Source organism: Schistocerca nitens, chromosome 10, assembly GCF_023898315.1.
Source record: "Schistocerca nitens isolate TAMUIC-IGC-003100 chromosome 10, iqSchNite1.1, whole genome shotgun sequence".
NCBI lineage: Eukaryota > Metazoa > Arthropoda > Insecta > Orthoptera > Acrididae > Schistocerca > Schistocerca nitens.
Window position 1 is genome coordinate 10,311,738 of NC_064623.1, and position 25,902 is coordinate 10,337,639.

At 43.5% G+C, this 25,902-nt stretch overlaps 1 protein-coding gene across 1 annotated transcript in view; it reads right to left on the reverse strand.

Annotated features, from left to right (window-relative positions):
- Positions 1-200: 200 nt before the first annotated feature.
- LOC126209795 (keratin-associated protein 5-1-like) overlaps positions 201-25,902 on the reverse strand; it is a 178,003-nt gene continuing 152,301 nt past the window's right edge. The window contains exons 3-4 of the mRNA XM_049938933.1: positions 515-611; positions 201-257 (exon numbers count right to left, since the gene is read on the reverse strand). Of these exons, the coding sequence (XP_049794890.1) occupies positions 201-257; positions 515-611 (154 nt within the window). The remainder of the gene's footprint in view (positions 258-514; positions 612-25,902) is intronic.

Here is a 25,902-nt window from a genome sequence, read left to right on the forward strand (position 1 = left end):
GAAAACGATGCTTTGCTGATTAACATTGTTCTTATGTGAGAAACATAATATAAATGTGAAATTAATACTGTAACTAATCGAAAGAAATGTAGCACATGGTCAGGATGTACCAGTAAACCTATCATTATAAAATTACTACAGCAAATTAAATAGAACATATAAATAAAGCACGTTAATTGAATCTCTGATATATGTTAGCACTAAAATTCAGGCACTAGTTGATTTGTTACAAACAAATTTAGACATGTAATTGTTACCTGTAACATAATTAGTCAGAAAATGTTATATAAACTCGTAACTAAGTTGAAAATAGATTCACCTTGTTCAGCACTGAGATTGTAAATTTTTAGCAATGTGTATCTCATATTCGGTTTAACTTTTAATTGTGATTATACATAAAATTGTAATTTTCATTGTAGGTAATCGTTAACAAAAGTATAAATAGAGGTCACGCAGGCGCCTTGGGGCACTCGTTGTTTGGCTAGGGTTGCGAGCAAATGTATTGTAGGCTCACTCGTTTGTTGATTGTTGTGAACTCTGTGTCATTTGGTGTCAACTTTGGGTGCATGTGATGTAACCGGTACAGTTCACCAGGCTCGGACACCAGAGTCCTGGAAATATATTGGTATTAAAACTGCACTGTACTTTGGAATTTATTTGGGAGTCTTCCGCAATCCTTTTCATAGGCTGCACAGCGACGAGACATGAATCCAGGAATTTTACAAAACCCCGAGAACTAAACAGCTCTCAATGTTGGTAGAATTGACGTGAAAACAACAGCGCGTCGACTGGGCATTTCACTCAAAACATTTGCAATGCGGAGGTGGGAAAATGTAAACATCTCAAGGCACTTTCAGAGGAGGTCCGGGAGAGTTAAGGTTCCTATAAATCCACATGATGGCTTCCATAAGAACTTCAGGAATAGAGTTCTTGTGTTCCAAATACACACACTGAGACTTCAGCCTTCCGGAATTCACACCATGATTCAGGTCCAGATGTGGAAAGTGAATATATTAGTTTGCTGTCAATTGAGAGTGTGTGGAACTTCACTGAAGTGCCAAAGAAATTGGTAGACCTACATAATACCGTTTAGGGCAACCGCGAGCACGCAGGGGAGCCGCAACACGGCGTGGCATGGACCCGACTAGTATCTGGAGTAGTGCTGGAGGGAACTGACACCATGAATGCTGCAGGGCTGTCCATAAATCTGTAAGAGTACAAGTGGGAGGAGATCTCTTCTGAACAGCACGTTGCAAGGCAGCCCAGATATGCTCAAGATCCCATGTCAGGGGAGTTTGGTGGCCAGAGGAATTGTTTAAACTCAGAAGAGTTTTCCTGGAGCCACTCTGTAGAAAGTCTGGACGTACTGCCCTGCTGCAACTGCCCAAGTTTTGACATCTTCGGAAATGCCATTTTCGGCTATCTTTTGGTGATTTGAAAATGGGTCTCGGTCCGAAACCAATCATCGAATGAATAAAAACTAAAAGTTTGCAACTGGACTGGTTTTTCGTTCAATTGATTAACAGAAGTTGCTGACCCAAGCTACGTCAGCAAGCCGGAAGTTCGTGAACATTCGTGCATGTTTGGAAGTCTTCGGAAAAAGTGTTGCCTGTGAATACAAGGTGTAAGCAATATGCTTATAGTACGAAAGTATAAGATTTTCGAAAAAGTACCCTGTTTTAAATGAGAAACAGACATACATCAGTTCAGTGTAGAGTAATTATTACCTTGACAGAACACAATCATCTCTGGAATTTTATTATGATGTGGATGTATGTGTCATACATAAATGATGTTAAACTTTGGTCCTCATCACTTTCTATGCCTTTGTACAAAAATTTTTTTCAGTGTCTTACACGATAACGGCTGAAGGCCGAAATCATAATAGTAATTTAAAATAAAGCAGTTTGTACAAATGGCTCAAATATGATTCATGGTTGTGGGTGGTGCTAGTCGTTTGGGATGTGTGTGCGGGCGTGGGCAAAACTAACACTCACTCACACTCTCTCTCTCTCTCTCTCTCTCTCTCTCTCTCTCTCTCTCTCTCTGTGTGTGTGTGTGTGTGTGTGTGTGTGTGTGTGTGTGTACACGTTTTCTGTAGTTCCTGGTTAGCGTAGCCTCAACCAACTAGGGCTTAAGTTGCCATACATAAGCGATGTCTCGTTGCGTCTTAGCTTCGAAAATGATGAGGTGTTCACCTGTCGGAATTCCCGTGAGTCGTTTGGGTAGTTTCTTTGACGATGTATACAGTCAAGCCTCAGTCGGAGTGGGAACCACAAGGGGAACTCACTGGTTGAGTGCGCGACCTGGCAGGTGTCAGCGCACAGTGGCGGGGCTGGCGGGTTATTGTGTGGCAGACAGAGGAGGCACCCTCCAGCTCCAGCCGGGGTCGCCGCCCTCTCAGAGGCCGCCTATTCTTGCTCCGGCCCCTCTCCCCCTCCTACTTTATCTCGCCACCTCTCGTCTTGAAGGAGGCCAATCCCCACGAGAGCCGGCCGAGAGCTCCTGGTAGCCGCCGAGGAGCGCCAGGACGCAGACAGGTATGTACCGAGGGCTCGCTGGCAATTCCCATCGACGCAGCTTAGCCGACAGCGAATTAGCGGCCACCAGTAGCCTTTCGTACGAAACAGCAATTATTTACTTACAAAAATAGTCATTAGAACTGGTATGCCGTAAAGAAGACATCCGTGAAATCCCAAATCGGCACGAAGGGTGCTATACTTCTCGGTAAGCAAAGGATTAGCATTTCAGTGCAATTGCACAAAGCAGCAGTAAAGCCATCTACATCCGTTGTCACTGTAGGCTTGTACCATGGGAAGCAAGGAGAGGGTGTTGGTGGTGGCCAGTATACTCCTTCTGTAACACAAACTGCATACTTACACTACTGGCCATTAAAATTGCTACACCAAGAAGAAATGCAGATAATTAACGGGTATTCATTGGACAAATATATTATACTAGAACTAACATGTGATTACATGTTCACGCAATTTGGGTGCATAGATCCTGAGAAATCAGTACCCAGAACAACCACCTCTGGCCGTAATAATGGCCTTGATATGCTCGGGCATTGAGTCAAATAGAGCTTGGATGGCGTGTACAGGGACAGCTGCCCATGCAGCTTCAACACAATACCACAGTTCATTAAGAGTAGTGACTGGCGTATTGTAACGAACCAGTTGCTAAGCCACCATCGACCAGACGTTTTCAATTGGTGAGAGGTCTGTGAAAGTGCTGGCCAGGGCAGCAGTCGAACATTTTCTGTATCCAGAAAGGCCCGTACAAGACCTGCAACATGCGGTCGTGGAATTTTCATGCTGAAATGTAGGGTTTCGCAGGGATCGAATGAAGGGTAGAACCACGGGTCGTAACACATCTAAAATGTAACGTCCACTGTTCAAAGTACCGTCAATGCGAACAAGATGTGACCGAGACGTGTAACCAATGGCACCCCATACCATCACGCCGGGTGATACGCCAGTATGGCGATGACGAATACACGCTTCCAATGTGCGTTCACCGCGATGTCGCCAAACACGGATGCGACCATCATGATTCTGCAAACAGAACCTGGATTCATTCGAAGAAATGACGTTTTGCCATTCGTGCAACCAAATTCGTCGTTGAGTACACCATCGCAGGCACTCCTGTATGTTTGTGCAGATGGTTGTCGTCTTGCAAACGTCCCCATCTGTTGACTCAGGGATCGAGACGTGGCTGCACGATCCGTTACAGCCATGCGGATAAGATGCCTGTCATCTCGACTGCTAGTGATACTAGGCAGTTGGGATCCAGCACGGCGTTCCGTATTACCCTCCTGAACCCACCGATTCCATATTCTGCTAACAGTCATTGGATCTCGACCAACGCGAGCAGCAATGTCGCGATACGATAAACCGCAGTCCGACCTTTATCAAAGTCGGAAACGTGATGGTACGCATTTCTCCTCCTTACACGAGGAATCACAATAACGTTTCACCAGGCGATGCTGGTATACTGCTGTTCGTGTACGAGAAATCGGTTGGAAAATTTCCTCATGTCAGCAGATTTTAGGTGTTGCCTCCGGCGCCAACCTTGTGTGAATGCTCTGAAAAGCTTATCATTTGCATATTGCAGCATCTTCTTCTGTCGGTTAAATTTTGCGTCTGTAGCACGTCATCTTCGTGGTGTAGCAATTTTAATGGCCAGTGGTGTATATTGACATGGTTCTTTATCAACTTAAACAGGAAGTTACTTTAGTTCAGGTGTTGTGATCATTCTGAGACTGATTGCGCTCTGCGACTGCAAGTCACTGGACTTTGACTGATGACTATGTCTGAGATTGACCCACTGGATGACGGAGTGGGCCTCCAGTCCTTGGCGGCGGCCTAAATACTGGCGGTCGAGAGGGCGTTGGCGGCGCGTTTCTTGCGAGTTTGCCTTTGGCCTCTCTCCAGATAGGCTCGCTTGCTCCAGAGCTTACTATAGATCTCCTTGCAGCATCTTTGCCGACCGAAGTGTTGGCGACAGCTTACGCCAGCACAGCTAATTAAAGATGATGCGGCAGCTTTCTGGTCCATTCATTGCATTTGACTGTTGGCTGGTTGTGTTGCCACATATAAAAATCACAAGTGTCTACCAAAAAGTGCCGCTACTCGACAGCAGGATGACAGTGACCCATCAAGACTGGTTTATCGTTCCACGATAATGCTGCCCGCATTGGTCAGAATCCCACGACTGCCATGTGAATGTGGAATCGATGGTTTCCAGGTGGACACATGACTAGCAGCCTAGAGGAGAGACATACAGTTCGCTCGGCCAGTCACGATCCAACTGCTGCGTTACGTAACTTCAGTCAAGAAATAGGCTTGTTTGATGAAATACAATATTATAGGAATGCTTTTACTTATTTCATGCTTTTGTGAAGGCGCCTTTCAAAAAAAAAAAAAATCCCTTCAGTAAGTAACATCACCTTCACTTTTATGGCACTTGCCGTTTGTTTAATATAACAGTCAGGTGGATATACTACCAGTGGTTTCTTGCCTAAAGTTCATTAATTTTCATATTTTTCCATCACAGGAAATCTCTTGATTTTATAGTATCAAACTCGGGATGACTGGCACTATGATCTTTTAGTACAACATCTCTAGTTACCTGTCCTCTGCACTGGCATAGCGAACTGTCGCCATTTTCACATTTGCTTAATTGTGAGTGATCCTTAAGGGGAGTTAGAACAAAAAGTTTTTTTCACATTTTCAGCTCTTTATGTCATCATAAAATTTGTAATTTTACGAAAAAAATTATATATATATCCCTTATAAACTCACAAGGGGAAGTATTTTATTTTACTTTTTAAATATAATATACCCCATTTGAAAGTATTAAAATTTTTATGTGCATTGTTTCAAGATTAATAAAATCGGTAATTTTTTATATAGAAGGCTGTGGATTGCTGTGTTACAAAGGTCATATCCAGAAGAGGATGGGCACTAGGTTGAGGAAGTTGAAAAAGTCTGAGAGACAAGAAACTTTCTGGCGGTAAACCCATAAGAGGCAGGCTGACAGACTTTATAATTCATGAACTACAGCAGTATTATGGGAAGGCCATTAGAAATAATACTGAGGATTTCTTAAAAATGAAGTAGGCAGTATGTGCTATCTCCTTCCACAGACTGTCAACTGATGAAAAACCAGTACATCACCTTTGCCTTCCTGGACCTGATTCACTGTGCAATTACCGCAATGCCTAGTACTCAAACAGTTCATACAGCCATAAACATTCCATCGCAGCCGGCCGGAGTGGCCGTGCGGTTGTAGGCGCTACAGTCTGGAACCGTGCGACCGCTACGGTCGCAGGTTCGAATCCTGCCTCGGGCATGGATGAGTGTGATGTCCTTAGGTTAGTTAGGTTTAAGTAGTTCAAAGTTCTAGGGGACTGATGACCTTAGAAGTTAAGTCCCATAGTGCTCAGAGCCATTTGAACCATTCCATCGCAGCAGCAGTGATGGATATCATAAAACCTATTTACAGAGACGTGGCAAATCCTGGATTACTGAAGTGTCTGTATGGTCAGACGCAAAATCCCAATGAGTTGTTCAATAAGCTTATATGGACTCGCTTACCAAAAAATGTTTTTGTTGGAATGAAGACACTACAGTGGTGGGTCAGTGGTGCTGTTATTGCTATTAATGATGGCAACATTGGTAGGGTGAAAGTGCTACAGCATATGGGAATTAATCCTGGAGCAAACTGCATCAGAGGACTCGAATGGACGGACAAGGTTCGCAATGATAAAGCAGAGTATGCAGCACAGTTGGCCACTAAGGAGTCCAGAAAGAAGAAAAGAAGAAAGAACTTGGAAAAAGATCAAGAGGATTATATTCAGTATGGTGCAGGGTGCTTTTGAGTGACTAAAAATAAAAAATTAAGCATATATTGAGTTACAGTCTTTTGTAACTTTAGAAGCCGTTCCTGAAAATTTACGTTTTCTGTTGCATTTTCCCTTGAATCTCAGAAAGCACTTCGAGCAGAGTATTAAAAATTTCAGGGGGTAATAACATACATATCCTGAGTCAAATGAAATGAAAGAAGATAATGTTATGTACAATTAAAATTATTTAGGGTAATGTACAAAAAAGTACACAAAATTTTAACCCTGTAATTAAAAATTGTATTTCCGAAAGCAGTGACTGAGATGCAATTATTGTAGTTCAGTAGAATCAGAACATGCAGTTTAATGTCCTGTAAAAGTTTCATGTCAATGGCTACAGTGTTTCCTGAAATACAGGGAAGCCAAGTCACTAAATTTAACATTGTCGGGATAGAGCGTTCCAACTCCCTTTAAATGCACCAGTACATTTGGTAGGCTGCTGTTATTTACTTTTGCAGAACCCGTAGACGTTCCGTGTCGCGAACATTGCTAAAGTTTTTTACGCGCTTCAGCAGTAAATTTTAATGGACAACTGTTTTTTAGTCTACGTCGTATCACCCCATGCGTCCAGTAAGACATTCTTCTACTGGTGCGTTAACGCCAATTTGACTATTGACAAAAGCCTGTGATGGATGAACGTTTTCGATTTATAGTTTAAGTATGAGAGTAATTACGAAATAGACTTTAAAAATGTCGTACGGCTGCTGAAAAATGTTCAGTCTTTTTTTTGTGAATTTCTATATTCCATCTCGTCATGATGCATTGAAAGGTCTCTGTTGCATTCCTTTCATGTTAATTTCTTAAATATGTTGTCACTTACGGCATAAATTCCTAAATTTGCTGTGGTGTTTCTGACTATCTGGGAGGAGACTGAGCAGTGGAACGTGTTACTTTTACACATAAACAAGAACGATCTGTCACACTACTATACTTTAAAACACAGTTTATATGTAATTCATGTCTCACAGTCTCATACGGAACCTACATCCGCTTTCTTTTATATACTGTATATGATAAGATACTGTCATCCCCCTTCCTTTCTGCGTTAAAGGATGAATCAGAAAATGTATTTCTAGTTGCATGCTAGATGGTAGCAGACAAGCCTGTCTGCTAGAGAACAGTAGGACCAACGTCGGAACAGGTAGCTACGCTTTCTAAAAGCAGAGAGATTTCTATTCTTAGTATGGTCCTGTCCGTCCCTTGTCATTTTGGTATAGGAAGCTGCATCTCTGGTCACTTCCGTTTGTATCTGTTAAGCATGCTCGGTAGGAGCCTAGGGCAGTCTGTCCGTGGCGAGCGTCTGAAGTGGTTAGCTCTCTGGCTAAGCGCGCGTCTGCTAAGTCCATAGGACAATGGATTTCTTAAGTTCAGCCTAACTGAAAATTTAATCACCTTTATTTCAGGTTTAGCTCTAAAATATCTAATGTTATCTTAAATTGCAACGCAGTGTAATTCGAGTGTGAAGTTCAGAATATCTTCCGGTAGTTGCTTTGTCACCACTTTGTGAGTAAAGTGGAACCACGTGTTGATCAGTAACTCTAACTAAGATCATCAATCTTCAATGCGAGTGTGCGTGAGATTGTAACGTCTCGTCTTGACAATATTTTTCAGTATAGCAACTTTTCTTTATGTTCAACCCACGTGGGGTGTACTTTGTGAGACCAGTACCACGTGCTTATACAATTGTTTGACCCATCAGGTTAATAGTAAGACGATAGTAACCAGTTCGAGGTTTTTCTTTTGTAAATTGTGTTTCGATCTAATTTATTTTAACTATCAAAATTATTGTGGGGTTACACTCTTTGTGTAAACCAAGTTGACCACGTGAAGCATGTGGTGTAATAAAGTAGCCTTCAGCTATTCTTTTCGGGAAGATTTCACAGAGAGTTAGTATGAATTTAGTATACCAGTGTGTGGTAATTTCATGACGGACAGGATTGCGCTACGAATGTAACTTCTTTGGGTGAAAATTGAATCGGTTGGTTGTGGTTATTTTCCTCTTGGATATGTTTCAACATTCTTCGTGTGTTATTTTATGAATGCAGTGTTGTATGTAGTGTCCCAATCTTGGCTCCGTATTTGATGTGTTCCGTAAGATTACGAACTCACATTTTCACAATCCTAAATAAGGCACCAGTTTAGTTATGAATCAAGTTTGATATGCTGAAATTTCAATGATCAATGTTAAAATAAATGTCCAAATATAAATTGATTTATTTCTTTTTATTTAAATTGTCTTTATATATATATCGCCGGTTATCGTAAGATGAATACTAAAAGATTATAATTAATGTTAGTCTGGTTGGGAATTTGGTAAGCTAGACTGGATACCTGGTGAAACAGTTGCGCAGTAATGCAAGGTTAACTTCCTCACATAGCTCACAGCTTTTAACCCACTTTTATGGTCTTGAACATCAGCACCGCTATCAGATCAAATTAATGCAACAACATTACAGCATTTCGGGATTATCCTGTAATCTGATGACCTGCTAAAAGAACAAAATTTCTTTTTCACTGTGGTAGACGTTACATGAGTCGTATAATGGTCATTACAATGAAACACCGAGCGGGGAGGCGCATTAGCTAGCACACTGGACTCGCTCTCGGGAGGTCAACGGTTCAAACCCGTCTCCGGCCATCCTGGTTTCGGTTTTCTGTGATTTCCCTAAATCCCTTCAGACAAATGTCAGGATGGTTCCTTTGACAGGACACAGCCGATTTCCTTCATCATCCTACCCTAATCTGCGCTTCTGTTCTGTCTCTACTGTTCTGGTTGTCGACGGGACGTTAAATACTAATTTCCTCCTCAGCAATAAAACAACAGTCAATGGTAGCGAAATGCGAACCTCCGGCAGATAATATAGAGTGGGTGTCTACAATACGAGTTTGACATACTGGTTGCGTACCGTCAACTGAAGCTTAAACATCAATTAAAAATGTGAATGCTAACGAGAAACCTAACAGGTTTAACGCTAGAAATGCACTGTCTGCGCTGCGGAAGAAGACATGGCGAAGCAATGGTCCACATTCCCGATCGCTCGCAATTTTTACAAGGAATTTACTGAGTAACATTACAAAGATTTTGAAGCGACGAATGACAGCACTGGCCACAGGGGTGCTACAGCGTCGTCTTCTGAGGCGACCCACACAAACACTTCACAGAGCCGACTGCCTTTATACCGAGTTCCACCCTCTAGCACCTGTACTACTGACATCAAATACCACTTGACTGCATCTGTCGGTGTACCTCTGGCAGCAATACAGGCCTGACAACGACGGGATATGCTGTGAGTGATGTCTTCAGTCTCGCCCATTCTTCCTTCACAACTGCTCGCGAGTCTTGCAGAGTGGTGGCTGGATGCTCGCGTCGTGCAGCCTGTGTCCCTAGCGCATCCCAGACATGCTCTGTGGGATTCAGATCGGGAGAGGGCGCAGTCCACGCCATGCGTGCAATATTTGCCGTTTCGGGGAAAACATCAACCGCGCGTGCTCCGTGAAGTCGAGCGTTATCGTCCAGCAATACGAAGCCTGCGCCCGCAGCACATCGCAACAGCCGCACATGTCCCAAAGTCTGATGATACTTGACAGCAGTTAAACCTTACCTATTTAACCGTACCATTCATCCTCGATATCCGTCCCTTTCCGCAATGGATGGGCCACGAAGTTGGGTTCCACATTACCTCCAGACGCGAATCTGCCGAGAATGACTCTCCAGACCAAATTGGGACTCATCTGTGGTAAGGACATTGGACCACTGTTCGACAGTCTAGGTGGAAAGTTGACGGTTGCACTCTAGACGTTTCCTCCTGACAAGATACACTACTGGCCATTAAAATTGCTACACCACGAAGATGACGTGCTACAGACGCGAAATATAACAGACACGAAGAAGATGCTGTGATATGCAAATGATCAGCTTTTCAGAGCATTCACACAAGGTTAGCGCCGGTGGCGACACCTACACGTGTTGACATGGGGAAAGTTTCCAACCGATTTCTCATACACAAACAGCAGTTGACCAGCGTTGCCTGGAGAAACGTCGTTGCGATGTCTCTTGTAAGGAGGGGAAATGCGTACCATCACGTTTCCGACTTTGATGAAGGTCGGATTGTAGCCTATCGCGCTTGCGGTTTATCGTATCGCGACATTGCTGCTCGCGTTGGTCGAGATCCAATGACTGTTAGCAGTGGGTTCAGGAGGGTAATACGGAACGCCGTGCTGGATCCCAACGGCCTGCTATCACTAGCAGTCGAGATGACAGGCATGCTATACGCATGGCTGTAACGGATCGTGCAGCCACGTCTCGATTCCTGAGTCAACAGAATTCGACCTTTGCAAGACAACAACCATGTGCACGAACAGTTCGACGACGTTTGCTACAGCACGGACTATCAGCTCGGAGACCATGGCTGCGGTTACCCTTGACGCTGTATCACAGACAGGAGCGCCTGTGATCGTGTACTGAACGACGAACCTGAGTGCACGAATGGCAAAACGTCATTTTTTCGGATGAATCCAGATTCTGTTTACACTATCATGATGGTCGCATCCGTGTTTGGAGACATCGCGGTGAACGCACATTGGAAGCGTGTATTCGTCATCGCCATACTGGCGTATCACCCGGCGTGATGGTATGGGGTGCCATTGGTTACACGTCTCGGTCACATCTTGTTCGCATTGACAGCACTTTGAACAGTGAACGTTACATTTCAGATGTATTACGACCCGAGGCTCTACCCTTCATTCGATCCCAGCGAAACTCTTCATTTCAGCAGGATAATGCACGACCGCATGTTGCAGGTTCTTTCTGGATACATAAAATGTTCGACTGCTGCCCTGGCCAGCACATTCTCCAGATCTCTCACCAATTGAAAACGTCTGGTCAATGGTGGCCGAGCAACTGGCTCGTCACAATACGCCAGTCACTACTCTTGATGAACTGTGGTATCGTGTTGAAGCTGCATGGGCAGTTGTACCTGTACACGCCATCCAATCTCTGTTTGACTCAATTACCAGGCGTATCGAGGCCATTATTACGGCCAGAGATGGTTGTTGTGGGTACTGATTTCTCAGGATCTATGCACCCAAATTGCGTGAAAATGTAATCACACGTCAGTTCTAGTATAATATATTTGTCCAATGAATACCCGTTTATCATCTGCATTTCTTCTTGGTGTAGCAATTTTAATGGCCATTAGTGTACTTCAGAGGGATACATACAGCAGGTCTCCGACAAAAAGACAAATCTGCCGAAACCTTCTGTACACCGTCAGCCTCGCCACAACACGTCCAGTGGATGCTGCGAGGTCAGATGCGAGCTGCTACGCAGTACTAAGGCGGTAAAGTCGTGCCTTTACAGCCAAATAACGGTCCACTCTTTCTGATGTTACACGTTGTCGGCCCCGCAGTGGTGTTCGGGACATAGTTCGATCTCTATAAACTTGGCCACGTCCAAAAAAGACAACAGAACGATTCACAATAAGTCATCGGTCCGCATCAATTTGCGACTGTCATGCTTCCGCTCTTCCCGTGGCCCTCCAATGCGGTTAGCCGGGCAGGCGTCGTCTCTGTACCATACTGCACCGTTTGTGACTGTGTGCTTACGGCGATTGTGGATGTGGGACTATCCAGAAGACACATCCCGTTTGACAGGCGCCCTGACGTCATCGTTGGCGTGGTTGTCCATTGATCAGAATGCCACCTTCTATTGACAGTTTGTATAACTATATACTGAATTAGACACAGGACGGGGAAATAGACACCAGTGTACACTACGCACAGCTATTCCAACCTACACTGAAAATTTTCCTACAAACATTCGTGCCTTTGTACTAAATTCCACTACTGTAGTATCAAGCACCTTGTGCCGCACAGACTACGTGGTGACCTGATTTCTCTGGTACACGCTGCTGCAGACGGCCGTTGCGAATTGCTGGCCCTGCGCATCGCCAGGACATACTGGGGAGGAAGAACCAGTGTAGCCGTGCGGGTGCAGCAAGTTGGGCTTCCGTGGTCACGCGAGACTCGAGCGCGATGGCGCCGGATTAACCTGTCCTAATTGCGCGCTTATCGGCGAACTAAGCGCGCCGGTCTAACTAGGGTCTGCTGATGACGTCAGCGAGGATGCTCTGCTGTGAGCTCTATGGGAGAGCCGACGGCGAGGCGTGTCCAGCGCTGCACCTTAGGCCGGCATTACACCATCACATTTCTTTGACAAAGAAATACGATCAAATATTCGTCAAATTTCTTTGACAAAGATCTTTGAGGTGACGCTAAAAAAAGGGTTATTACACTGTCTTCGTATTTTTCGTCAAATTTCAAGATGGGCTGGCCGGAGTGGCCGAACGGTTCTAGACGCTACAGTCTGGAACCGCGCGACCGCTACGGTCGCAGGCTCGAATCCTGCCTCGGACATAGATGTGTGTGATGTCCTTAGGTTAGTTAGGTTTAAGTAGTTCTAAGTTCTAGGGGACTGATGACCTGAGATGTTAAGTCCCATAGTGCTCAGAGCCGTTTGAACCATTTGATTTTTTTTTCAAGATGGACGAAGACTAGTTGCTAAGCGCTGCAGTTGCTAGTACCACAATGTCATTTAGAGGAAAAGCAGAGAAGAAAAAGGAAACATACTTGGATGAAGCCGTAGGCATCACGTCGAGATAGTAAAGGCGTTCGGGAAAATTTGTTACGAGACCTGCACGTGCAGGAAGTCAAGTTTCAATATATAAATTACTTACGAATGTATAAGAAGTTATTTCAGTATTTGCTCAGCAAAGTGGCTTCTCACATTACAAAATAGAACATACTCTTGAGAAGTGTTATAGGTGCAGAAGACAGCCGAACTGTGATACTGCTACTACTTCTTGATACATGAGAGAGCTATAGTTTACAACACAGCCCTCGAATATCACATTGTAAATTGACCAAAATAATTCCCGAAACGTGTGAAGGGATTTACAGAACACTGAAAGGGGAATATGAGAAGGTAAATGAATATTTAGTGCACTATAAGGGCGATAAGAACTATTTTTAATTTTGAATAACTGAATTAATTGAATTAACGTTCCAGTAACTACAAAACTAGTAAAAAGTACGAAACAGATGAAGAGCTTTTTAGCTTGTGGCACATCTGGAGCTAAAAAATAGACAAAGTGGGGCTAAGAAAGAATTTTTTTTATTTTAGAGTGTGACCACGTCCTCTATTCCGGTTTGCTGAGAAGGTACCTGGGTGTTCCCAGATGTAGAGGCGGATGGCTGTAGCTGTGATTGTGGACATTTAAGTTTCCTGCAGCATATTCCACCTGCCCATCAACACACAATTAATAACATGCACTGTGCCCCTTGCTCACCTCCCATCCTACTCGACGCAAGTTTATTTTTAAAAGAGTCAAAGGAACAAACCAACCTTGCAAATATGTTTACAAACACACTACAGAGATGTCAAATAGCTGTAGCGACGCCAGCGCTCGAAGCGGTGACATTTCACATTGCAATGAACAGAAGACGAACGACTTTTATGATAAAATCTACAGCGAGGCCCTAAATTTGTTCATATTTATTTGACGACAGGCGACATTTGACGAAGTTTCCAATTACACTATCAAATTTCTTTGACATAAATATTCGACATATCAACTTTGACAAAGAAATATGACAATGTAATACCGGCCTTACCGCCGTGCAGAGTTAACATTAGGGCTGGCTGCATTGTGAGCAGGCATGTTAACATAAAGTTGAGCGCCATCGTCAGGGGAGACCAACTACATATGCACCGTTGTCTCGGAAGACCTCCAAATCTGCATTTACACTCCGCGAATTACCATAAAGTGCGTGGAAAAGTTTCTGTTGCACAATATACAGGGCGTGCCGTTTATCTTGACTACCCCGAGGAAATATTTGTGCAGACGCAAAATAAAAAAAAGTATCAAATAAATGTTGTTTTTCCTATTCAATATGGCACTGTTAAATTGACTCACTACACCGTGTGGTGTCTGTTCCCGTAATTGAATCTGATGATGATATTTTCGAAATGCGTCATTACAAAGAGTGGTCACAAAAAACAGCTGTGACTATTTTACTATTATCATAGCGTCCAAAATAGCTATTTCCATACTCCTATATAAAATCAACAAGGACGCACACCTCATTCGAGATTTTACATCGCAAATGTTGTTTAGCTACAGGGGTTACATTAATCAACATTATTGCTATTCTCGTAGCTTTGGTCGTTACGAATATAGGATCAGTAGAATTTCTATTTTAAACATAACCCTGGATTTTTTCGGTAGTCGCACAGAGTTAAACTAAAAGACTATCCCGTTAAAGTACGTATTGTACAGCAGTGAACAGTGCTACAGCGCGTGACGTTACAATACGTGAATTGCAGTTTCAACACGGAATAAAAATGCTCTGTAGAATCACTAATCAAATCTTGAATCAGTCAGCAAAATGTTTCCGTGAACAATACGCCTTGTGAATTTGCGCACGCAGTCCGACTAAACAAAATTCCATACACAGAATAATTCACACGCGAATGTAACACTGCACTTTTAACATTGCACTGTCAAACAAAATCGTCTGTATATGAAATGAACTCTGAACCAGTGCTTACCTTAGCTGAATTTCGAAAAGCAACGCGTAATACTGAATGGTGTCACTGTATCCCGACAGTAATGTAACTGGCCCCAACAAAAACTCGGTACTTTGTCAAAGCGATGAACGTTAAAATGCAGTGCAGCAGAAAGCAAGCTAAAAGAAAAGCTCGCGCACTACAATGCAATAACGCGCAACTGTTCTAAACAGCTGATGCTTCCAACCACTGAAGTTCTGCAAACCCGAAATATAGTAAGAAAATATGAAATTGTAAGAGGACGGTGCTCGAATTTGAACTTGCAAAATAATTAAATGGAAACAAACCTTTGAAAGGCTGTATTGCAAAAATTGAAAACTCATTTTCTAATTATTACAATCATCTTCACAAAAATCATCTTTTATATCGAATATCGCTATGCCATGGATTAATTACTGAAAATCATAAATCAGTGATAAAATCCATCACCTCTGACAAGTGAGAGCAAGCCATGTGAACTGATAACTTTACTTACTCTCGTCTGCACAACAAACTAACTAATTCAATCCAACAAGGAAAAAAATTCAACCAAAAGTTTGTTTTTCAAACGCGTCACAAATACGCAAAAGCAAGGAATGCAACAACAACTTTAACTCTCAGTCTTCACCTGTCTAATTAATCTCTACCAACTCATATACCAAAATTCATCATCTTCTGCATGTTTCTCCCTGTACTCTGCGAGCTATTTTAGACAGCTCGGTAGCATAACCGACATCTCACTCTTTCTCTAACTTCTCTCACAATGCCTACTGCAACGACAATACTACTGAGAATCAAAGATCACACTGCTTGTACAAACAATCTCTCTGGCGTAATTTATAGACTACTGAAAACTACTATTTGAAAAATGTTTAGCGTAAAAATATGCAATAGGCCACATCCGATGAAAAACTAATGCTCACATCATTTGAATAGAATACCAGAAATAAACCAGAAATCTTACAACACCATTCTGTAAACATGACTTTATTAAAAACGTAACGCGACAATGACTGACTCGCCCGTTTCAGCACAACAAAATGTAGGCACCCAGAGCAGTGTAACTCGTTCAGTTGCTGAAGCAGACAGCAGACGAACGCAAATGGAAGGAAAATATACACCGATCGTGCAGTCAACCGTCTTCAATTAAATGTCTCTGTCAGAGAAGGTAGAAATAGTAGTTATTTAAGGAGAATACGGGAATATTTTTGCAGATGTTATTCTACTAACTTACATTCTTTCTACAGGGTGATCCGAAGCTCTTCGTTCAAACTAATACACAAGGTAAACAACATCAAAACTTGTGCATTTCGACAAGGAACAAATGGTCCCTATAGTCAACTTGTAATGTTTGGGGGCACGTTGTTAGTGGCGCTGATGTAAGGTATTGTACCGGTGTCAGTGACTGGAAATGTGTACAACATTCGAAACTAGTGGTTCTTACTGCCACGGCGACTGTTGCTTTATAGTAAGGGGTATTTGTACCTGGTCTAGTTGAAACCAGTCCAATGGTTTAGAAGGCGATGTGAAACGTACACTCTCCTGCTTCGATGTGGTGGAGCTCCGTCTTGCATACACACGTACATACAGGGAGACAATTATTGAACCGTAAGAAAAAAACGAGACTAAGGCATGCACATACTTTATTCAGTATGTAAACGTCACTACAGATACTCGGATTTAGGTCATGACGTGTTCGATATGCCTACCATCATTGGCGATGATGTGGCGCAGACGAATAGCGAAATTCTGCATGACCCGCTAAAGTGTTGGAACATCAATGTTGTCGAAGATCTCCTGAATGGCTGTTTTTAGCTCAGCAATGGTTTTAGGTTACTGCTGTACAACTTGTCTTTAATATAGGCGCACAAAAAGAAGTTACATGTGGTTTAGATCCGGAGAATATGGCGGCCAATCGAGGCCAATGCCAGACTCCTATGGGTACCACAGAGCCAGAATGCGGTCTTCAAAGTATCCTCCAGGACATCAAACATTCTCCTGCTTCGATGTGGTGGAGCTCCGTCTTGCATAAACCACATCTTGTCGAAATCAGCGTCACTTTGGATAATGAGGATGAAATCATCTTGCGAACTTTCACGTTCCGTTCGGTAATCACCGTGCCATGAATGAATGTCGCACCGATTATTCCGTGACTGGACATTGCACACCACACAGTCACCCGTTGAGTATGAAGAGACTTCTCTTATCATGAAATACGGATTCTCAGTCCCCCAAATGCGCTGTACCGTGACATTTTCACGTGCAAATGACCGACAACAATAAGTCGCGTGTGCATGCGCATACTTATTCCTGTCATGCCCCGCGTCAAACCGTGGAGTCTGTACGTCCTACGCTAACCGTTCAGAAGTTAAGACGATTTTATTTCATATGGTTCAATAATTGTCACCCTGTACAAACATCCATTTTTGTAATATGTATCGCCGGCCGCGGTGGTCTCGCGGTTCTAGGCGCGCAGTCCGGAACCGTGCGACTGCTACAGTCGCAGGTTCGAATCCTGCCTCGGGCATGGATGTGTGTGATGTCCATAGGTTAGTTAGGTTTAAGTAGTTCTAAGTTCTGGGGGACTGATGGCCACAGCAGTTGAGTCCCACAGTGCTCAGAGCCATTTGAACCATTTTTTGTAATATGTATCGATATCGCTCTTAAAACAGTCCAGACATCCACAATCTCCCCATGGGTTCTTAATGTAGCTAACACAATAGCAGATTTTCGAAAAAAGTTACGAAATTGCGTATTCGCAGTGCACGACTTCTAACGAAAATATTAATAACTGATACTGCTTGGGGGGGAATGAGAAATTGGAATCTACAGTACGATAAATTGAAAAGGTATCACTCATTTCCAGCATCAGCTGCCATTTCACGAAAAGTGAACACGCTATGTACCTTTGCTTCATCACGCGGAAGGATAGCATTGCAATTCTGTGTGCGGAGTTCATATGGTTCAAATGGCTCTGAGCACTATGGGACTTAACTGCTGAGGTCATCAGTCCCCTAGAACTTAGAAGTACTTAAACCTAACTAGCCTAAGGACATCACACACATCCATGCCCAGGGCAGGATTCGAACCTGCGACCGTAGCGGTCGCGCGGTTCCAGACTGTAGCGCCTGGAACCACTCGGCTGTGCGGAGTTAACGCACGATTACTGTGCAGTTATTTTGAATGCACGGCTGAAATAAGCTAGACACTATAGCAAGTGAGTGAAGAGATCTCACCCATAATTTTCGTCAGTGCGGAAACTCCGAACCATCTAGCATCGACACTGGGCAAAGTAAGAAGCAGGAAACACCAGACTGCTTCCCAAACCTAAAAACCAGGAAAGGAACGCAGCCAGACAAAGGCGAAAACTCATTCGAGAGTGTTTCACCTCGTGGATCCACACCAGCGAACGTTTCCTATTTGCAGGTGGCCGAAAGATACGAAATAGATCAGTAGAGACGAGGAAATCGATCAAAGAGCTTGTTTAGATTAATCGAAGCTGATCATAGTTAAAGCATGCAAAGCACTGCGAAGATAAATTCACGATTTATGAAAAGCAAAAATATTGTGGCCAAAAAACAAAGTGCAAGTGAACACGCGACTTTCAAATTGCTCAGGATAGACTAACAATGCAGAGTTAGTTTGTTTCAAGTTCCATGGATTATTCTTCACGATAAAAGGCGATGACATGGAATGAGTCATTTTACAGTCACAGCGCAAATTAATTTGTACATATGGTTACGTGCTGAACATTTCTAAGCTTTTTTGTGTCAAGGATAAATTTTTTCAATTTTTCACCTTTTACTTTGCTGTCTGTCAGACATTTTATATTATTGCGTAAGTGATCGAATATATTTGTTGCAGTATTCTACATCCATATCTGTGCTAAAGACAACCTTAAAGTGGAGTAATGAATGTCAGTTTCCCTTCTATTACTATAATTACGTACATCATTGTTCCTTTTGAAGTGCAGTGGATTATTTACAATAAACTTCGTGAGGTAATAAATATACTGTAAGCCAGTAGTTAGAACGATCGACTCCTGAAACGCATGTCTATAATACGATCGTGGATGACCACTACGTGTTATTGTAACAGCACATTTTTGAGCAACGAAGATGTTCTTTCTTAAAGATGAGTCGTCCCAGGACGTCATTCCATATGACATTATGATATGGAAGTATGTCAACGTACTGATTTGTTTCTCACCAATATATGCAGTGATTCTAAACGCAAATGTGACTGAATGAAGTGTTGATGTCCCGGCGGCCAAATTCGCCCGACGTAAATCCTATGGAACCCATCTGGGTCGCTATCGGGCGCCATCACCGTGTACGCAAATCAGCGGCCCGTTGTTTACGCGCCCTGTAGTCAGCAGCCCGTGGTCTCGCGGTAGCGTCTTCGCTTCCCGAGCACGGGGTCCCGGTTTCGATTCCTGGCGGGATCAGGGATTTTCACCTGCCTCGAGATGACTGGGTGGTGTTGTTTCGTCTTCTTCTTCTTCTTCTTCTTCTTCTTCTTCTTCATCATCATCATCATTCATCCCCATTACGGTCAGAGGATAGCAACGGCAAACCACCTCCACTAGGATCTTGCCTACTACGGCGGTGCGGGTCTCCCGCATCGTTCCCCTACGCTCTGTCAAGAAGTGTGGGACTTCATCATCACATGACCTGTGCGTAGACATCTAGTGCCACATACCTCCACAAACCTGCCAACAAACTGTCGGACCCGTGAAACGCAGAATCAGTTCCAAAGACGGACAAACGAGCTATTAAACAGGTGGTCTTAATGTTTTAGCTGATATGAGGGACAACAGAGGACCTAAGATTGGGCCTTGGGGAAACTCATATGTGATTTCTCCCCAGTCAGTAATTCAACCAATATAGTCTGGGGACATAATTCTAAGTACAAAATTCTGCTTTCTTTTGGTTAGATATGACATCCATTGATGGGCTACAACATCAGTCCCACAAAAATTCAACTTATCTAGGAGAATACTGTGGTTCACACATCCAAAGGCCTTAGATAAGTCGCAAAAAATAGCAACTGCGCTATATTTACATGTCCGTCGACATGGATACTCTGCAAATTACGCTTAAGTGCCTGGCAGAGGGTTCATCGAACCACCTTCACAATAATTCTCTGTTATTCCTCTCTCGAACAGCGCGCGAATAAAGCGAACACCTAAATCTTGCCGTGCCAGCACTGGTTGCTCTTGTTTTGTGATGATGATTGTTTCTCCCTATGTAGGTCGGCGTCAACAAAATATTTTCGCATTCGGAGAAAGTCGGTGATTGAAATTTCGTAAGAAGATTCCGCCGGAACGAAAAACGCCATTGTTTTTATGATGTCCGTCCCAAATCCTGCATCATGTCCGTGACACTCTCTCCACTACTTCGATATAATACAAAACGCGCTGCTCTCCTTTGAACTTTCTCAATGTACTCCGATAATACTAGCTGGTAAGGGTCTCACACCGTGCGGCGGTAGTCCAAAAGAGGGCGGACAAGCGTAGTGTAGGCAATCTCTTTAGTGAATCTGTTACATTTTCTAAGTGTTCTGCCAATAAAAGGCAGTCTTTGGTTTGCGTTTCCCACAACATTTTCAATGTGTTGTTCCCAAATTAAGTTGTTCGTAAGTTAAATTCCTAGGTATTTAGTTGAATTTAGACTGATTTATGGTGTAATCGAAGTTTGTAAAACCTGGCGAGTGAACACATAAAGGGCATTCTAAGTAGAGCAATTCTTCTGAAACGCAAATTGTAATCTGCTGAGGTTATTATTGGGGTTTAGGTAACATACTATTCTAGAATACATCACTTCTCAGAAATTTTGGAAAATGATGTCGGCAGTGAAACACGCCGGCAGTTGACGTCTCCCTTTGTCACCGTTAGTAATGGCGTCCGTCAGTCTCTCTGGAAAGATGCCGTAAGTTAGTGACGCATTACACATTTAAGATGAGACCGGGCTTATGGGGGCAAATCTTTACTACTGCACCGGGACAACAGCATTGATATGATTTGCCAGCGCGTCGGCCACAGTTTGAAGTGTAAAGAAGCAGCGGCGAGCAGCAAATTGTGACACGATACAGAGTGGGGGCGAGGTCACAGTTCCCCTTTGTGCAGCTCTCCTTTGTTACGGCGTCCCATTGAGCGCACACACAATGGCGGCTGCTGCCTCGGGGCAGAGAGACACACTCCCTCTGCGTCTCTCTCCCTCACCCCTCTGTTCCACAAACTGAGTTACGCCGCGCAGTTCGGAAAACTCGCGGCCACTGAGCGACTGAACAAGCGGCTACTGACTCAGCTATTAAAGCAATCGCTGCTGGCGCTAGCTGCTGCTCCTCTCACTACACTTATAAAAAAGTCAAAGCGTACGTCGTGGACGAGTCTCAACTAGAAATAGTGACGTCGCTTACACGACTGCGAGTAGAAGTTTCACTTTTCAGGCTTTTACAACCCGCCAGAAGATGGTGCTATTGAGATATTGAAGCGGTATTGTTCGCTCGCTCCATTTAAGTCCTTCGGGCTGGTAATAGATCGTTATATTGATGATCGGAGTCTGTGGTAGCACAAGCAGAAGCTACACGAAATAATTCGCTCACGCTATGGCCATTTTGATCTGAAAATGCATTTAAACTGTGTTTTATTTTACTAGTCACACTTCTTCAGTCCTCTCTTTACATTCCCATGAAAACGAGTGAAAGTGTGATTCTTAGCGTTGTAGAAAAGAAAGGACTAACCAGAGATAGGGAGAAGACGGTGGTTTTGCGAAGAGAAATCTGAATATTTTCCTGAACGTAAATGCACTTCAGAAATAGTTGCTAACCAGATAAGGGGAATAATTATTTAAGCAAGTAAACAGTATTTTACCATAGTTTACGTGAATTCACGTGACTGTGTGATGGCAGAAATCGTACGATGACTTTGCAGGCCCTATGGACCTATGCGGTCAATGTTAAATGAGCCAAGTTTATGTACCTTCATCTTTGGAACCGAAAAAGATAACCTAAAACGTTTACAGGTAATTTATCCACATTATTTATGTCTGCTGAAGCAGAATAAAGACACTTGATGCTAAAGAACGAGAGTAATCTTTTTTTTTAAACTTATGCCATTTTTGTTGTGAATATTTGTACACGTAAGCCCCTAGATCCAAACCCATGATTGTGCCTCAGTACGCACAGTATGTTATACTAAAACTATCACACAGTTTCATGGAACTATCCCAGCTAATTTTGGATTTATAGGTACATAAAATATAAAGAAGTCATTTTCAGGAAATCGTGTCTAAAATTCAATATGATAAAAACTCGCTCATATATTTCAATTAAGGCTGAGAAGCGGCCAGCAGCATATTCAGCGTCATATTCTCTGCCACCCTCCTCCTCCTCTAAAAGCGTCTTCCTCCTGGCTGGTGTCTCGACTTGACTTACAATTTCAACCACGCTCTTGCATGACAGCCTGGGAAGATGTTACGAACTCTTATTCTCCACATATATCCATCATTAAATTTTAGTGCACCATCACTAACTCCCCGTTCCAATCTATTTAACTTCAGAGAAACATGTTTTGATACTCTTATCCAGATAATATCATTGAAAGACTTATTGGCATTCTGAGTCCACACATGTAGACACTTTCAGAGGAGGTCTGGGCGAGTTAAGGTTCCTATAAATCCACATCATGGCTTCCATAACAACTTCAGGAACAGAGTTCTTGTGTTGCAAATACACACACAGAGACTTCAGCCTTCCGGAATTCACACCATGATTCAGGTCCAGATGTGCAAAGTGAATGATCAGTTGAGAGTGTGGAACTTCACTGAAGAGCCAAAGAAATTGGTACACCTACCTAATACCGTTTAGGGCAACCGCGAGCACGCAGGGGAGCCGCAATACGACGTGGCATGGACTCTACTAATGTCTCAAGTAGTGCTGAGGGAATAGACACCATGAATCCTGCAGGACTGTCCATCAATCCGTAAGATTACAAGTTGGAGCAGTGCATCCCAGAAATGAAAATAATGTCCATGTCTGGGGAGTTTGGTGGCCAGCGGAAGTGTTTCAACTCAGAAGAGTGTTCCTGGAGCCACTCTGTAGAAATTCTGGACGTCTAGGGTTTCGCATTGCCCTGCTGGAACTGCCCGTCGGAATGGACAATGGACATGAATGGATGCAGGTGATCAAAAAGGATGGTTACGTACGTGTTACCTCTCAGAGCGATGTCTAGACGTATCAAGGGTCCCATATCACTCCAACTGCACACATCCCACACCATTACAGAGACTACACCAGCATGAACAGTCCAATGCTGGCATGCAAAGCCCATGGATTCAGGAGGTTGTCTCCATACCCGCACACGCGTCCATCCGCTCGATACAATTTGAAACGGGACTAGTCCGGTCAGGCAACATGTATCCATCTTGGGTTGTCGGGTGTTCTGCCGGATATCAGCGTCGTACTTGCACGATATTTCGGTCACGTAGCTCGTAACCTTCATCAGGTGCGACCTGAGACTGCTCCTGGAGTGGATCTGGTCCAGTATTTATGCCTAGTCTCAGGTCGCACCCGATGAAGGTTACGAGCTACGTGACCGAAATATCGTGCAAGTACGACGCTGATATCCGCCAGAACACCCGACAACCCAAGATGTCATTAGATCGCCGGGAAAGCCTGAAGAGTTACAACATGTATCCAGTCATCAACAGTCCAAGGTCGGTGCTGAGCGGCCCAGGCGATGCATAAAGCTTTGTGTCGTGCAGTCATCAAGTGTACACGACTGGGCCTTCAGCTCCGAATGTTTCATTGATGTTTCATTGAATGGTTCGCACGCTGACACTTGTTAATGGCCCAGCACTGAAATCTGCAGCAATTTGCGAAAGGGTTGCACTTACGTCACGTTGAATGATTCTCTTCAGTCGTCGTTGATCCCGTTCTTGCAGGATCTCTTTCCGGCCAGAACGATGTCGGAGATTTGATGTTTTACGGATTCCCGATATTCACGTTACACTCGTGAAATGGTCGTACGGTGATCACTATCTCGAAGAACCTGTGTCCCATCGTTCATGCGGCGACTATAACACCACGTTCAAATTCACTTAAATGATGATAACCTACCATTGTAGCAGCAGTAACAGATGTAGCAACTGCACCAGACACTTGTTGTCTTATATAGGCGTTCCCAGCCACGGCGCCGTGTTCTGCCTGTTTACGTATCTCTGTATATGAATACGCCTGCCTATACCAGTTTCTTTGGCGCTTCAGTGTAGATTTCTTTGAGGTGTAAAAAATTCTGTCCACAAATCAGCACGGTTTTGGAAAGAGTCGGTCTTGCGAAACTCAGGTTGCCCTTATCTCAAATGATAATCTGGAAGCCATGGATGAAGGGCAACAGGCACACTGCATATTGCTACATTTCTGATAAGCGTTTGACATGGTGCCCTCTGTAGACTGCTGACGATGATACGAGAATAGGTTCCGAGATATGTGAGTGGCTTAAAGAGTTCTCAAGTAATAGAACCCAATGTGTTGTCCTTGACTGCGAGTGTTCATTACAGACAACGATATCGTCAGGAGTGCCGCAGACAAGTGTGACGGAACCATTATGATGTACGTATGTATTAAACCGGGGACCCAGAAACGACGGAGAGGCTCCGCCCCCGCCGCAGCCCTCACTGGTTCACAACCCCACAACGGGCCACAGCAGTCCACCCACCCCACCGCCGTCCCACACCGAACCCAGGGCTATTGTGCAGCTGTTCTTGACTGGAATTCTGTAATATTTACTTCGCCTTCTTTGGTGAATGAATTTCGGAAGGATGTGTTCAGTAACTCTGCTTTGGCAGCACTGCCATAGATAGTATTTTCATTACTATCGCGCAGAGCGGGTATTGATTGTATCTTGCTGCTGGCATGCTTTACACACGATCGGCATACGGCGCCGTCACACCATACGCTGTCTGCTGTCGACAGTACTACTGCAATCATCCTTCGGTCTTCCTCTCCAAACGTTCTTCCATTACGAAGATCACGAGTCCTTGATGTCCACCTTTTAGTAAGTTCCGCCAGACATTTTTATTTTCTCAAATTCGGGGCAGTAGCCCTTCGTTACTTAGACGATCTACCCATGTAACTTTCAACAGTCTTCTGTGGCGCAACAAACACAGCTCCAGATCGCAGTTGATGACAGCTGCTTCTTGCTCTTACAGTGCCTCCGTACATCATCTCCGTGAGTCACCAATGGAGATTTTACTGGTCTGATGACGCTCTGTGTGCGACTGAAACCGCTTATTATATCATAAAAATAAAAACCATTTGCCATCTCCACTGATTATTTTTATTACATAGCGATACAAGTTCGCTGACGTTCCAATTACGAGTTCAAAAATTATTTTTCTGTATCACAACATTCGAAGAGCTTCTATTCTCTGAACTGCTGTACTTTCGTACAAGCCGGCACTTCAGTCAAAACATTTCAGAAAAAGACTTATCACTAAAAGTAGGCCTACTTTCAATTCCGACAGATCCATCTTGCTTTTTTCCTCTGTTTCTTGTCTGCATTTTATATCGCATCTACGTCTGACATTATCAGTTATTTTGCTGTGCATTAAGAAAGCTTCATCTACCACTTTTCCTAATTATTCCATCAGCGTCGACTGATTTAATTCGTCTACATTCCATTACCCTTTTGTGACCGTACTGTAGTTCCATATGTTGGCATCCCATGCTTTTAAAAAAAGGCAGCACAGAAAAGACAGTGTTGTGAAGAAAACGGAAATTTAACGTTAAGGTTTCGTTGAACGATTTTTCAAATGGTTCAAATGGCTCTGAGCACTATGGGACTTAACATCTGTGGTCATCAGTCCCCTAGAACTTAGAACTACTG